The following is a 14,306-nucleotide window of genomic DNA, read 5'->3' as shown; positions in this document are numbered from 1 at the left end:
AAGGCATAGTTTATTACGGAACAACTAGTTCTGAGACTAATCCAGTGCAGCACATTATACAAGGTTCCATGTTAGTTGATATTAGACATGGTACAATCCAAGCGATTTTCTAATAAATTTCATGTTTGACGCCACCCCTCCTCACTCCCCCAGACAGAGTTTCTCTGTGTTTAACATCCCTGGCTATCCTAAAACTCACTTCATAGACCAGGCTGGCCTTAAACTCAGACATCTACCTGCCTCTGCTTCCCAAATGCTGGGATTAAAGACGTGCCACCAAATCTACTGAAGGACTGTTTCTTACAGAGTATTTACAGCAACACTTGTTATATTAGCATGGGTCAAAAGCCACAACGGCACAGGCAATCCTTTTATAAACCACTTCTTATTTTGAACATAAATTTAAACTAACATGTTTCATAAAAACCCAAAACATGAAAAACTAATTTTAGCATCTCCTTTGTTCTAATGCATTGTGGGTCTGATCTGAACAGAGAGCAGGCCTCTCACTGTGCAGGAGACACCTGAGGCCACAGGAGGCCAAGGTTCCTCTGAGAACAAGCCATAGCAAACGCTCTGCCTGGGCCAGAGCTGAAGAAATGAAAGCCTTTTGAGGAGCTTCAGGCTAAGTTCTAGTGCATCTCACTCACCCTGGGGATGCCCACGCCTGACAAGAACATGCTCTACCAATATTTTAATCGGTAGACGAAATCATGTATTTAAATTCTGTCACTGATGTCTTAGTAAACTAGTATCAGACGATGTTGATAATATATATTCAATAGGTTTAAAAAAATCTTAAGCAAAATTTGGTTATTTAATTAATTTGTTACTTAATTTTTGCTATTTGCCAGTCACCTGTTTTGAATAACTGTTTATTACTGGCTACAAAGTGTCTATGAGATGTAATCTAACAATGAAGGTGCACATTAAACTGTGTTGCATGTAAAAACTGAGTTTCAGTCCTAAAGAGCTATACCCAATGAGACCAATTTATATACGCTCACACTCACTATATAAAATATATGACTCTTACAGAACTCTCTATTGCATATTTTTAAAATATTTTTTCCTTCTAGTATCTTTTGTCCAGATACCAGCATCATAAGTCTAGGGGATAAAACCTTTTAAAAACAAGTCTCTTTGCACAAAAGAAAACTCACCCATACTTATAGCAGCAGCTAGACACTTTGTTCTAACATGTAAATACTAATGTTATATCAAATGAAATTTAAATAAATTCAACAGTTTTCATTTCTTCAGAAAATAAAACAGATATCTGTGTTACTTCATAGCTTCTCCTTTCTTCCAGTTCCACGGGATGCACAGGTCTCCATCTTGCATAACAGAATAGAAATGTGAAATGCAGAGGTGCATCCCGTGTAGGTAAGGCAGCGACAGTTCTAGAAGTCTCTTACAGCAATCTACCATTTGTCTGCTAGAAATGCTGGGTTCTTTATACAACTTCTCCAGAGAAAACTTCTTTGTTGAAGCTTGTATCAATTCCTTTTCAATAACTTTTAACCTATTAAATAAGAAAACTACCATAAGTTATTTCTAAATAGAAGATAGAATACAGATTCTTAAATGTTGGCGCGATAGCACACTGTCCACACAAGATAGCCATGTGAAAAGATATGCCAAGATTTACCCTGAGCCCAGTACTGGCTGACTTATTTTCACTCTTCAAGTATTTAATCAACCTTTTTAGCATCAGGGAGGTAACACACAATATGTAACTTATTTCTAATTTTCAAAGACATTGTTTTTAATGTTTTGGGTGTTTTGTCTACATGGACATCTGTGGACCTCCTGTGTGCTTGGTGTCCTCAGATAGAAGAAAATGGTGCAACCCCGAAACTGGAGTTACAGATGGCTGTGAGCCACCATGTGTACTAGAAATCAAAGGTACTCACCTCTGGAAGAGCAGTCAGTGCTCTTAAGCACTGAGCCATCTTTTCAGACCAACAATACAGGTTATATATACATCCCTTAGGCACTGCTAGTGACTAAGAAAAAACTACCTAGAAATGTCAATCCCCTCTGGGGTGCTAAGGCTGGGCTGTGCCTGCTGCGAGCTGCTCATCTCTTGCTCAACTGTCTGAACCTTCTGTCCATCCATCTGCCCATTCTGTCATATGGACTTGCTTCTACCCTTTCTCCTACCCCGGACACAACTCTACCTTATCTTAAATCTGTTAGAAGGAAACCACTGGCTGTCAAGGGGTTCAAAGCACCAACACATGGAAACAGTACTACATATAAACTACAGCCATTTACACTTTAGAATTTAAATGTAACAGGACTAGAGATGGCTCAGTCCTTACAAGCACTGTGGCTCTTCCATAGATGCAAGTTCAACTCCCAGCACCCACATGGTGATTCACAACTGCCTGTAACTGCAGCTTCAGGGGGTTCAGTTGCCCACTTTGGTCCCCACTGATACCAATAGACAACCTGACACGTGAATAAAACAGCTAAAATGCAGGTAATGCTTTATGTTATCTGTTTGAAAGTCAGGCCTCAGACATCAATGTGGGTCTTGAGCCTCCTTGAGGAAGACCGTACTTACTTCTCCCTTCTTGTCATGTTTTCTCTTGCCTGCTGGGCTTTGGTTCTCATAAAGGACTGCAGGCTTGCTGGATCCGAGAGGGCGGGGATATTAAAATGCCCGAGTTCATGCAAGCTTGGTGCATACCTGTCACTGAAATGAAGCATGTGTTAAGGGAAACATCACCACCTCCAAAGACAATGCTCTGTTCTTTTAATTGCAAATGACTGAAAAGTAATCATCAAAATCCACCTTAAGCTGGGTGTGGTGGGCACACTTTTAGCTCCAGCACTCAGGAGGCAGAGGCAGGTGGACCTCTGAGTTTGAGGCCAGCCTGGTCTACAGAGTGAGTGCTGAGAAATCCTGTCTCAAAAACAAAACAAAAAGAAACAAAAGAGAAAGAAAAAGGAAAGAAAATCCACCTTAAACTGACAGCAACACTGATGTGGACATACTCGCTGTTCCTGGTGGCACGCACGCGGCACACACGCACGTCACCTGACATCTCATGTCTCTATATGGTTGGCCTCACTGGTCAGTGGCCATGTCATCAGAGAACAGGGCTGTGAACACAACTCTACAGCAGCGACACTCCTGTCTCTTCCTGAAATAGGCTCATATTGTCAGCTCAGGGCCTTGAATTTACAGTGGTCCTTCTGCTTCTGCCTCTTGAGCACTACATGCCTGGCCTGCATTAGATGAAGCCATATATAATATATATGTATAATTTATATAAAGCCATACATAATAAAATTTAGTATAAAAATATAAATAGTATGTAACACATAGTTTTATATAACTATAAATAACCAATATATAATTATATATGATTATATTTAAATTATATGTTCACATATAATTATATAACATAGCATATTATATATAATTATATAAAATTATATATACTCATTTTTATATAGTAGATATATAATTATATAAGATGTTTTCTAATTATATATAATTATATAGTACATAAAATTATATATAACACATACATATATAATTTATATATTATCTAAAAGCATATTTATAATATACATTATATATAATATTCATGTGTATATCTTTCGGTCTCTGAACGCAGCGTCTGAGGGGATCAAAGGCACTGGATCCCCTGGAGTTAGCATCATAGGTGGTTGTGAGCTGTCTGATACTGGCACCAGGGATCTGATCTTGAATCCTCCACACAAAGAGTATCTACTCTTAACCACTCAATTATTTTATCTGATTACTTTACAAGAACCACATAATGAAACAGGAAACACCTCACTGTACTGAGCCCACACATCCCACCTGCTCAGGATCATCTGCAGGCCGCGCAGGCTCTGAGGCTGGGGAGGCCTGCTGCTCAGCAGCTGGGTACAGAAGGTGTCCAGGAGAGAGTAATACTCATCCAGCGTGAGTGCGGGCTGTAACTCTTCGATGTAAACCACCTGGATTCCCCCTAGAAGGTTGCTTATTTGATCTTCTAAGACTGACATTCTCCTCTGAAGCTCAAAATAACTTGGCAGGCTTTCAAAAATCTATAGTATTGAAAAAAAAAAGGGAAGAGACATATTTAGTTTTATATTACTATAACTTTAGGAGTCCAATAAATGAGAATTTTTAAAAATTAATTTTAATTTTTTTCTTTTTTTGAGACAGGATTTCACTATGTAGGCCTGTCAGTCCTGGAGCTAGTTTGGTAGATCAGGCTGCCCTCAAATTTGGAGGTCCTCCTGCCACCACTGCCTGGCTACATGAGAAAGCTTTAAAAATTATTTCTGTAGATGGAATGTTCAAGTAAAGTACAGTAAAAAAAAAAAAAAAGACAAAATAATCCTGGAAATACTAATATTCAAAATGAACGATCAGCCTGGGGCCTTAGACAGGGACTGAGGAGGCTGTGGAAAGAGAAACGCCAGGTCGTCGGCCACAGGCTTAGATGTGCACGTGTGCACTCCACCTAAGCATTCCCGAAAACTCAACTTCAAGTCAATCGACAATCACATAAGCATTACTGAGCACCTACTTTGTGGGTGCCAGCAACAAACTGCACACGTACGATGTAAGAGCTTGTCTGTATCTGCAGGAGACTGAGCGCAAGTGCAGCTGCCCGAGGTCAAAGCCAGGTCAAAGCCAGGCTCACACAATGGCTGCCAAGACTACTGACTTCACCAAAGCAGAACAGGATTTAGAGACATAGATGTAAGATGGTTTCGGGGAGGTCAAGTCCAAAATCAAGAAGCTGAGTGTGGCTGGTGCATGGAATGTCTGTTGGTGAGTGGAAAGAGGAAAGACTGGGGTGAGGGGGAGGAACTCAGGGTTAGAGGGACCTTAGGGACATAGGTTGTCTACTGAAAGCTGGGATCTACAAGGTTAAGAGGACTAGAAGGCACCAGGTAGTCTATCATGGAGGTAAATATAGAGTTCTATAACAATCCATCAACATCAACTACTGGCTATTGAAAGACCCTCGTTGAGAGGACCTTTATCTAAGGAGACCCCAGGACCCAAGAATCAGCTGAGACCACTGGATGCAAGTCGCAAGAGGGTTTTATTGGTCACAGACGTCCGTGGGCAACAGCCTATTCAGAGGACTGGCGCGCTGGACCAAGGGACAGTTTCTTTTTATAGGGTTTGGGGGGCAGAAGCGAGGTACAGAAGCAGAAGCATAGTAACAGGGTTTTAATTGGCTAGTTTAAATGTGGCCAGGGAGTGAGCCCAAAAATATGGCTCTAAGGACACGGCTGCTGGTACCAGCCGGGGCTGAGGCTCCCAAGAATAGTTGCTTTGGGCTTATCTAAGTGTGGGAACTGTGGCAGAAATATGGCTCCAAGGAAACAACTCCTGATACCAGTCGGGGCTGCAGCTTATCTGAAAGCTGGGCTTGTCTGAGTGTCTTCCTTTCTTTGTCTATTGCAAGCTGGCCGCCCACCGGTATCTTGCTTGGCCACCTGGGACCCTGACCTAGCCTGACCCGTGTGTGCACAGCCTTACAGAAATGGCATTAATTGTTGCTAAGTGGGGGTCTTTCACTATGTTTTGTGAGAAATAATCCAACTTCCTGCTTTGATTCTCCCTGTCTTGGGTTACTCATGCACATGAAGTAAGTAGATCCAGGGTCTTTGAGAACTGTCCATTCATACTGCTGCGTTTCTGTAATAGAAAGATGGTATCTCTGCATGTGAGTGAGGCTATACACACTCTTCATCTTGTGTGCTTTGTGTATACTGTCTTTTCATATGTGATACCTTTGCTGCTGATTCCCATGTCTTGTAGGCAGAGCACTGTCCTTCCTTCCTGTGTCTAGAACATACCCTCCAGACACCGACTTCCCACCTAGGCCTCTCACACAATAGGGCCTTGACCTCCTCTGTGAGCAGGACTTATGCTCAACTCTATGAGGATGCCCTGTGCCCTTGGGTACTATGAAAGTTTTCATTTCCAGCACAAATGCCGAGCAGTGAACTTTTGGGTCACATACCAAGCACATTCATTAAATTCTTTAAGATGCTGTGTTCCGTGAAGAGCATCGGTCCACTGGTTGCGTGTGAGCCACACGGAATAGCCAGTCCTCTGCATCCTCTCCACTCAGCAGTTCTGATCAGCAGGGTTGTGTAACACTAACTTTTATTTGCCTGTGGTAATTGTTGCCTCAGACGTTTACTGCCTCAGTCTCTAACCTAGGCTGAGTCCTGGAGACTTCTCACCTCTGTACAATCTAATCTAAGCCTAGAATGTTTTCAACCTCTGAAAATAAGCTCACCCATTCTAGCTCTTTCTGAACTCTATCTGGCTGGTTCAACTTAGCTGTTCTGGCTCGAACTCCTCTCTGAGCAGACCGATTCAATTTGGCTTTTCTCAGCTTCTCCTGAATTGCTGTGCTTGGCCTCAAACTGACTCTTAATCTGTTCTAACCTTATGGCTGTTTCTTATTCTCTGGTTCTTTTTGTCTTCACCTGTGTCTAGCTTGTTCTTTCTTCAATCTGTCTCTGTAAAACTCCCTGTAAAGCTGCCTTCCTCTCCTCTCCTCTCCTCCCCTCTCCCCTTCCCTCCCCTCCTCTCCCTCTCTGTACTGCCCCTCAAGCAGCTTTCATTTCCTTTCTTTTCTCCAGAGATCTGGCAGATCCTATTCTGTCAGATCTTTCTCTGACTCATCACTTTGTCTGCCACTCAACTAGACGTCACTTTCAAACACAGGTGCTTCCTTCTGCAAACTAACTTTACCTTCATTGTCTGGGATTAAATGTGTGTACTAAGGGCAAGTTTGTATTCCAGCCGGAGGGATTAATGGGGTGTGTGCTAAGGACAAACTACATCACAACTAGAAACAGCTTTTTTCAGTGAATAACACAACCTCAGGGTTCACAGTGTGATGACTGTCCTGCCACAGGGCTGGAATCCAGCCCTCACAACATGCTGCAAACGCTCTAGCTCTGCACCGCATGCCTGCTCCCACGTTTGTCATCTGTACACGCTCCTTTGTGACTGTTGAGTGCTAAGAGTTCTTAAACATTTTAGATACAAAACACCTATTTAATATGTGGTTTGAAATACTAAGAACAACAGTTATTATCATTTGGTTTTTCAAGGCATGGTTTGTATGTGTAGCCCTGGTTGTTCTAGAACTTGCTCTTAGACCAGGCTGGCCTCGAACTCAAGAGATTTATCTGACTGCCTTTGCCTCCAGAGTTCTGGAATTCAAGGCCTGTGCTACTGAGCTTGGTTAAAGATTATCTTATTTTATTTTATATTTTATGTTTATGGGTGTTTTGCTTGCATGCATATCTCTATAACACATAAGTGCCTACTACCCTTGGATCCCCTGGGACTGGAGTTACAGATGGCTGTGAACTGACATGTGGGTGCTGATAATAAACTCGGGACCTCTGGAAGAGCACTTGACCACTGAGCCATCTCTCAGTCCCTTTACCAACTATTTTATTTGAATAGATCACCAAGATGACAGACATGAAGATAGAGAATAAAAACAAAGGTATTTGCCAGTGAAGGCTCATGCCTTTTTCTCCCAGCACTTGTGAGGCAGAGGCAGGTGGATCTCTGTATATTCAAGGTCATCCTGGTCTACAGAGTGAGTTCCAAGACAATCAGGACTGACTACACAGAGAAACCCTGCCACGCAAAACCAAAACAAACCAAAAAGTCCCATAAAACACTATCCACAACAGTTATCATTTAATGCAAATTAAACTTCCATTGAGACATCATCATACAATTTCTAGGGTATCATAATTAAAAGTTTTCATTAAAATTGAAAATGACTATATTTGATATGATTAAATGATACGGTCCAACAGCACTACCCCAAGAATTTACCTATGAGATGAAAACTGTATTTCCCAAGTTTGTATAAAGCAGGCATAAGTGGCTCACACCTGTAATTACAGGACATCAGAGGCTGAGGCAGGAGGATTGTCACAAGTTTCAGTTGAGTTTAATTTACATAGATCTAGTCCAGCGAAGGCTACATAATGAGGCTATTTCTAAATAAAACAACAAAACAAGAAAGAAAAACAAACTAAATAAAAATGTTCACATCAGGGACTGAGAGACGGCACTCTTCTTGCAGAGGAGCTGGGTTTGATTCCCAGTACCCAGTCCACAACTGTCTGTAACTCCAGCTTCAGAGGGTCAATCCCATACCTTATTCTGACCTCCTCACGCACGAGGCACATTTATGGCACACAGACACGCACACATGCATTTACATATAAAATAAATAAAACTTAAAAAAATGTAAGACCATGTTCATACTAGCTTAATAAAGATTTAAAACTAACACACGGGTCTGTGAGATGATCTGTGGGTACAAGCGGGTGCTCAAGTGTGAGATTTGAACCCAATCCCAGAGCCAAGAGCAGGAAGAGCAAACTTCAGCCTGCCCTCCGACTTATGTGTGCACACATGCAGACAGATACACGAAATAAGCAAATGTAAAAGAAAGCTATCTTCACCTTCAAGCACTAGTTATGTGGTGTGTGTGTGTGTGTGTGTGTGTGTGTGTGTGTGTACATACACACACACATTACTGGACTGAAAACTGGAGCTAGGCTTTCAAATGCTGCAATCTGCTGACAGAATAGTGCTGTTTGGCATGACAGTAGAGAGGCCAGTCAGAACTGTCTGCTTGCTTTTGGCTCTTCCTTACCCTTGTCCAGTGATGGTGGACATCCATGGTTCCCAGCATCACGTGGCCCAGGGCGCTCATCCCAGAGCGGTCTGTGAACACAACGGTGCAGCCTGATGATAGAACACAAACTCTGGGTTATGGCCTAAAAGATTCATCCTTACAGCACTGTGCAAATAATTACTTAGACCTAGTGCACACTCAGGACTAAGTCCTGTAGATCCCAGAGGCCTGTACTATCTTTCTGCCTATTTAAAGGGACAAATTTAAACATTAAAAACACTTTTTTAAGACAGAGTTTTCTATGTAGCTCTGCCTGCTTCTCCCTGCCCCCCTGAAAGCTGAGGATTAAAGGAGCGCTACGCTTTTAAGAACCTGACTCTGATAAAGTCAGATAGCTCTGCAGTGCTGCTCTGAATGAGAGGGATTACCTTTTGCATTCTGAAGCGGCTCCAGATTCTGCTGTGCTAGGCGGCTAAGACTGTGTAACTGGCTGCAGCGATGGGCAACTCCCCAGCCCCTCTGCCACCTAAGCCAACAGACACACCACATTAGCAGCTGCACCTTGGAGGATGAACAGGTCTCATCCAGACCGCCTGCTTCTGGAGAAGGCCAACGGCCGCTTCCAGAAGCAGACGTGCATCATGTTCTAACGAGGACACTGTCAGGAGTTGGTTCTCTCCTTCCACAGCAGGGTCTAAGGACTGAACTCAAGTTGTTACGCTTCCACAGCAAACTACCCACTGAGCCATCTCTGCAGCGCCACCTGCATCTCACCTGAACCTCCGAAGTCTCACTGTGTAGCTTAAACTACTTGAACCTGAGGTGAGGATCCCGGGTATTACACACGTGTGATATTATACTATACTTGGTATTAGATTATTTGTAAACTTCTAAGACTTTTTACTATGTGTGAGTGCTTGATGTTTGTATATAGGTGCATAATGTGTATACGAGTGCACATATTGATGTTTATGGAGACTAGAGAACAACTCTGTGGAATCGAGTCTCTCCTTCCCCTTTTGTGTGGGATCTAGGGGATAGAATTCAGATCATCAGGTTTGGTGACAGGTGCCTTCAACCACTGAGCCATCTTGCCAACCCCAAGAAATGGTGGATTTTTAAATGAAACAATCAAAGAGAGAGAGAGAGAGAGAGAGAGAGAGAGAGAGACAGAGAGAGAGACAGACAGAGAGAGAGAGACTGCGAGAGTTGTGGTTTGAGGAAGAATGGTCTCCACAGGCTCACAGATTTGAATGCTTAGTCACCAGGGACTGCCATATTTGAAAGGATTAGATGTGGCCTTGTTGGAGAAAGTGGGGCACGGGCGTGGGCTTTGAGGTCTCAAAAGCCTATGTCAGGCTCAGGGTCTCTCTCTGCCTACCACTTATGACACAGGACTCTCAGGGACTGCTCTAGTGTCTCCCTGCATGCCTCACGCTTCCTGCCATGATGATCACGGACCAACCCCCCTGACACCGTAAACGCACTCGCGCGCGCGTGCGCGCGCGCACACACACACACACACACACACATACACACATATGCAAGCATGCACACACACACAAATGTCATAAAAAATTCAACTATTATGCCCAAAATGTCAGAACTTAAATCTTACTTCTGTGTTTTAAACAAAAATTCATCATAGATATTTGATTATATTCACAAAATGACAATTGAAAAATATTGGATTATCAGAGAGAAATTAAAGAGCCAAATACTTAACTACTGGAAAGTATTAATCCTACATAATTCCTGTACTTTTATTACTTTTTTTTAATTAAGAAAGTATTTTTTGAGACAAAGTCTCATTAATCTCAGGCTAGTCTAGAACTGGTCATTTGGCCAAAGATGCCATCTTCTGATCGTCTGTCTCTCCCTCTGTAATCATGCGATTACAGGTGTGTACACAGATGTCTAGTTTTTATGGTGCTGTACTAAGCACTTTGTTAACTGAGCTAATTCATTGCTGCATAATTGAATGTACAAGTGTGGAGGTAGGAATGAGATTGGCCTCTGTAGGCTCATTTGTTTCAATGGTTGTTCACTACTAGTTGGTGGAACTATTTGAGAAGGATTAGGAGGAGTGGCCTTGTTGGAGGAGGTATGCCACAGGGGATGAGCTTTGGGGTTTAAAAAGCCTAGGATCTCTCCATTTCAAGATTGTTGTCTCAAAATCTAAGCTCTTAGCTACTGTTCTAAGAGTACAGTACTACACACCATACCTACCTGTGTCCTGACCATAAGGGTCATGGACTTACCTTCTGAAACTGTCAACAAGTTCCCAGTTAGATGTTTTCTTTTGTAAACTGCCTTGGTCATGGTGTCTCTTCATGGGACTATGCCTGAGACAACCAGGGAATTTTCTATATTACCTGATATCTGAAAGTTGCAGAAGCTCAGATAACTCGTCCTTCAGACGGTCCAGCTCCTTCCTAAGCGGCAGGCTGTTCTTCAGCTTTTTAATAGCACCTTTCCCATTGCTACCTAACCAAGACCTAGAACCCAAACAGAAGAAATAATTGACCATTCTACCGGCACCACACATGTGGCTATGGATGGGAGTCAGTGGCAGAGCACTTGCCTAGCACAAGTGAGGCCTTAGCTCCATCCCCAGGACTGCAAACAAAATAAAACAACCAACAGTTCAAACACACACCTTAGACTAGTCCTCTGTTGAGTTGTGAGTCAGATCTTTTCTTTTTCTTTTTCCTGACACAGGGTTTCTCTAATCAACAGAATCCTGGCTGTCCTGAAATTTGTTTTGTAGGCCAGGCTATCTTCAGACTCAGAGACCTGCCTGCCTCTTCCTCTGAGGTGCTGATTAAAGGCCTGTGCTACTACCATGGGGCTCAGACCCTTACGTCTAACAAGCCGACTTTAAGAGGCTGCCTGCCCTTGTTGAATCACATTACTGTTATGGCAACTTCTTTAAGTACTGCAAAAAATTAAATAAACCTTTCTGGATGCATTAGCCTTTTGCTCTGCAGTTTTTTGTTTTGTCTTGACTTAAGCAATCTATTTTTTTTTTTCTACATTTTTTTAGGTCAAATATTCCCAGCACCATGTCCACCTTGGCAGAGGACAAGGTAAGCAAACAGCATCCCTTTGGGTATGCAGACATTGGTAGGCTGTAGCAGACTCAACAGCTGTCTATGCTCACCTTCCCTGCTGGACTGCTAAGCTAGCACCTGAATGTGACAATTCCCACACACATGACTTCCCCTCACTTCTGCCCCATCACTAAATCATCTCCCAAATCTCCATCTCCTGATAGCATGTTTGCAGAAGGAAACCTAGGCAATGTAGGCAATGGGATGTGTGTAAGAAGTGACGTGTCTGAGTCTTGAGTATACACAGGTGTCACAGCTAGATCTCTGCCCACACACCCTCATGTGAGAGCCGCACACTTGCCTCCCTTTCTTCTAACTTCCTCTTCACCCTGGGGGAATGTGGCTAGATGACAAGGTCTCCTGCATCAGAGCAGATAATACATGGGTAATAATTCTGTGTCAATGGACAGCAAAGGATAATGCCCTAAGTTACAGTCAGTCACTGGCTTCTTTGGATACAACTGCTGAAATAGAAAGGACTGGCTTTAAGGAGTCTACTCTTCAAAAACGGAAAAGAAAAAGAAAACAAAAAGCATTAGGCTTGGCTGGGCATGGTTGGGTGGGCCTTGAATCCCAGAAGATAGAGACAGGCAGAGAGCTCTGTGAGTTCAAAGCCAGGCTGGTCTGTACAGGGAATTCCAGGTAAGCCAGGGCTACACAGGCTGTTAGTCTGTCTCAGAAAACAAACAAACAAACAAAAATAGGATTATGCAAAATTACTGAACTGATATATTGAATTATATAATGCTAATATTTGATAAATCATCTGTCCTCTTACTTTACAAAAATATATTCTATAAAATGGGCTCATATTGGACATAGTGTTTTACAAACAGCTTCCGATTCTTACCATTATGCTAGGAACATCTGTCCTAATCATTAAACAATAACTACAAGACCATCAAGTTATCAAAACATCAATGGCAGTTTACTAAACAAAGTATGCCAAATATCTATTTTTCATATCTATTTTCTGTTGCTGTTGCTTTTTGAGACAGGGCCTCACTATGTAGCTCTGGCTGCACTGGGAACTCAACTATGGCCTCAAACCAAGCTGTGCTCAAAGTAACAGAGATCCTCCTGCCTCTGTTTCCCAAATGCTGAGAGTAAAAGAAACACTACACACCCTACTCATTTCAAATTTTTATAACTTGAAATATTATTTTTCAGTTATCAATTCAAAATGATATTTTATTACAGTATCTGCTTGTCTGTTTATTTCTGAGACAGGATTTATTATGTATCTCAGACTGGCCTGCCTCCATTTGTTCATCGTCCTAACTACTTCCTAATTACTTTCCAAAGGCTGGGATTACAGCATGTGCCACTACCCTTGGTGTGTTTTTCTGTAAATCTGGATTATTAAACTTAATTACCTCTGAACTCTCCATGCAGACTGCGAATGTACAATGTGTAAAGAACTGATTTTTAAAACTTAAATCTTATGCATATATCTGGTAGTAAACAATAAAAAAAAAAGAAAGTGTTTCTTCAACTTTAACAAACATGAAATATTATTTCCTCAAAATATTATTAAAAATTCTTTTCCTGCAAAACTAGAACTACATTTAAACAGAAATTACATGAGGCTATTTAACACCTTTTACTTACGTTAGGGTTGTTTCCACTCTTGAGACATGTCTGAGGTCTTCGTCAGGGTCCTTGAACCCAGTAAAGGAGTAGTAAGACTTGTGCCATTTAATGGGTCTGTCAGGCATTCCTGTAGCTTCCTTGAGAGGCTGGGAATGCACATTAGTGTTCAAGCTTTGGACGTGTTCAACAGGCAAACTGCAGGAGTTTAGAATATACAATACTGTGCTTAGCAGATCGCTGCTGTGCAAAGTAAATCTGACTGCTCGGAATCCTAGAGAATATAATTCCCCCAGACAATTAATACAGATGATTACTCATTTTAGCTTAGAACCGTTTTTCATGAAACAATTATAAAATTAGAATCTTTAAAAACATTTCATTATTCATTAAAATCTCCCCATTGGTAAATCAGCAGCAAATGAAAAACACTTCCTTTTCCAAACTCTACAGCACAATTTTCACTTCTGGATTTCTTTCTAGTTTGGTACCAGGAAGTAGGTGCCATTCCAGCCAAGGAGGGGATGAGACTATTTTCAGTTCTGCCTATGGTGAATCTTGTCACTAAAGAGAGGGGAGTGTTCCCACATCCACCACAAAGATTCTAGCAGAGAGCAGGGTATTTTGGACATACACACACCACATGTATGCCTGGTGCCCAAAGAGGCTAGAAGAGGGTGTAAGATCCCCTGGAGCTGGAGTTGAAGATGGTTGTGAATTGCCATATGGGTTCATGGAATTGAACCCAGGACCTCTGGAAGAACAGCTAGGGTTCTTAACCACTGAACCATCTCTCCAGGCCAACCCCAAAAATGTAAAAGAAGCTTGAATTACACGAGGGAACAGGACACAGTGCAGTGGCAGGGCTCTTCCCTAGGTTTGATTCATGGCCCTGACAGTTAAGTTCTGTTAAGTATAA

General features: G+C 42.1%; 1 protein-coding gene across 7 annotated transcripts in view; it reads right to left on the bottom strand.

The window, feature by feature from the left end:
• The window catches only part of TCAIM (T cell activation inhibitor, mitochondrial), a gene marked incomplete at its 5' end in the record, with an annotated part of 28,446 nt that continues 14,140 nt past the window's right edge, over positions 1-14,306 (bottom strand). For 5 of the 7 annotated variants that reach the window (XM_080934636.1, XM_080934637.1, XM_080934635.1 and 2 more), the window contains 7 exons: positions 1-1,525; positions 2,573-2,704; positions 3,845-4,074; positions 8,703-8,794; positions 9,113-9,210; positions 11,060-11,182; positions 13,409-13,661. In XM_080934636.1, coding sequence (XP_080790762.1) covers positions 1,285-1,525; positions 2,573-2,704; positions 3,845-4,074; positions 8,703-8,794; positions 9,113-9,210; positions 11,060-11,182; positions 13,409-13,661 — 1,169 coding nt within the window. In that variant the 3' untranslated portion in view covers positions 1-1,284. The remainder of the gene's footprint in view (positions 1,526-2,572; positions 2,705-3,844; positions 4,075-8,702; positions 8,795-9,112; positions 9,211-11,059; positions 11,183-13,408; positions 13,662-14,306) is intronic. The other 2 variants (XM_080934639.1, XM_080934640.1) reach the window with 1 other exon arrangement.

This window comes from Micromys minutus (assembly GCF_963924665.1).
Source record: "Micromys minutus genome assembly, chromosome: 21".
In the NCBI taxonomy this organism is placed as follows: Eukaryota; Metazoa; Chordata; class Mammalia; order Rodentia; family Muridae; genus Micromys; species Micromys minutus.
This window is presented reverse-complemented; position numbering and strand designations above follow the sequence as displayed.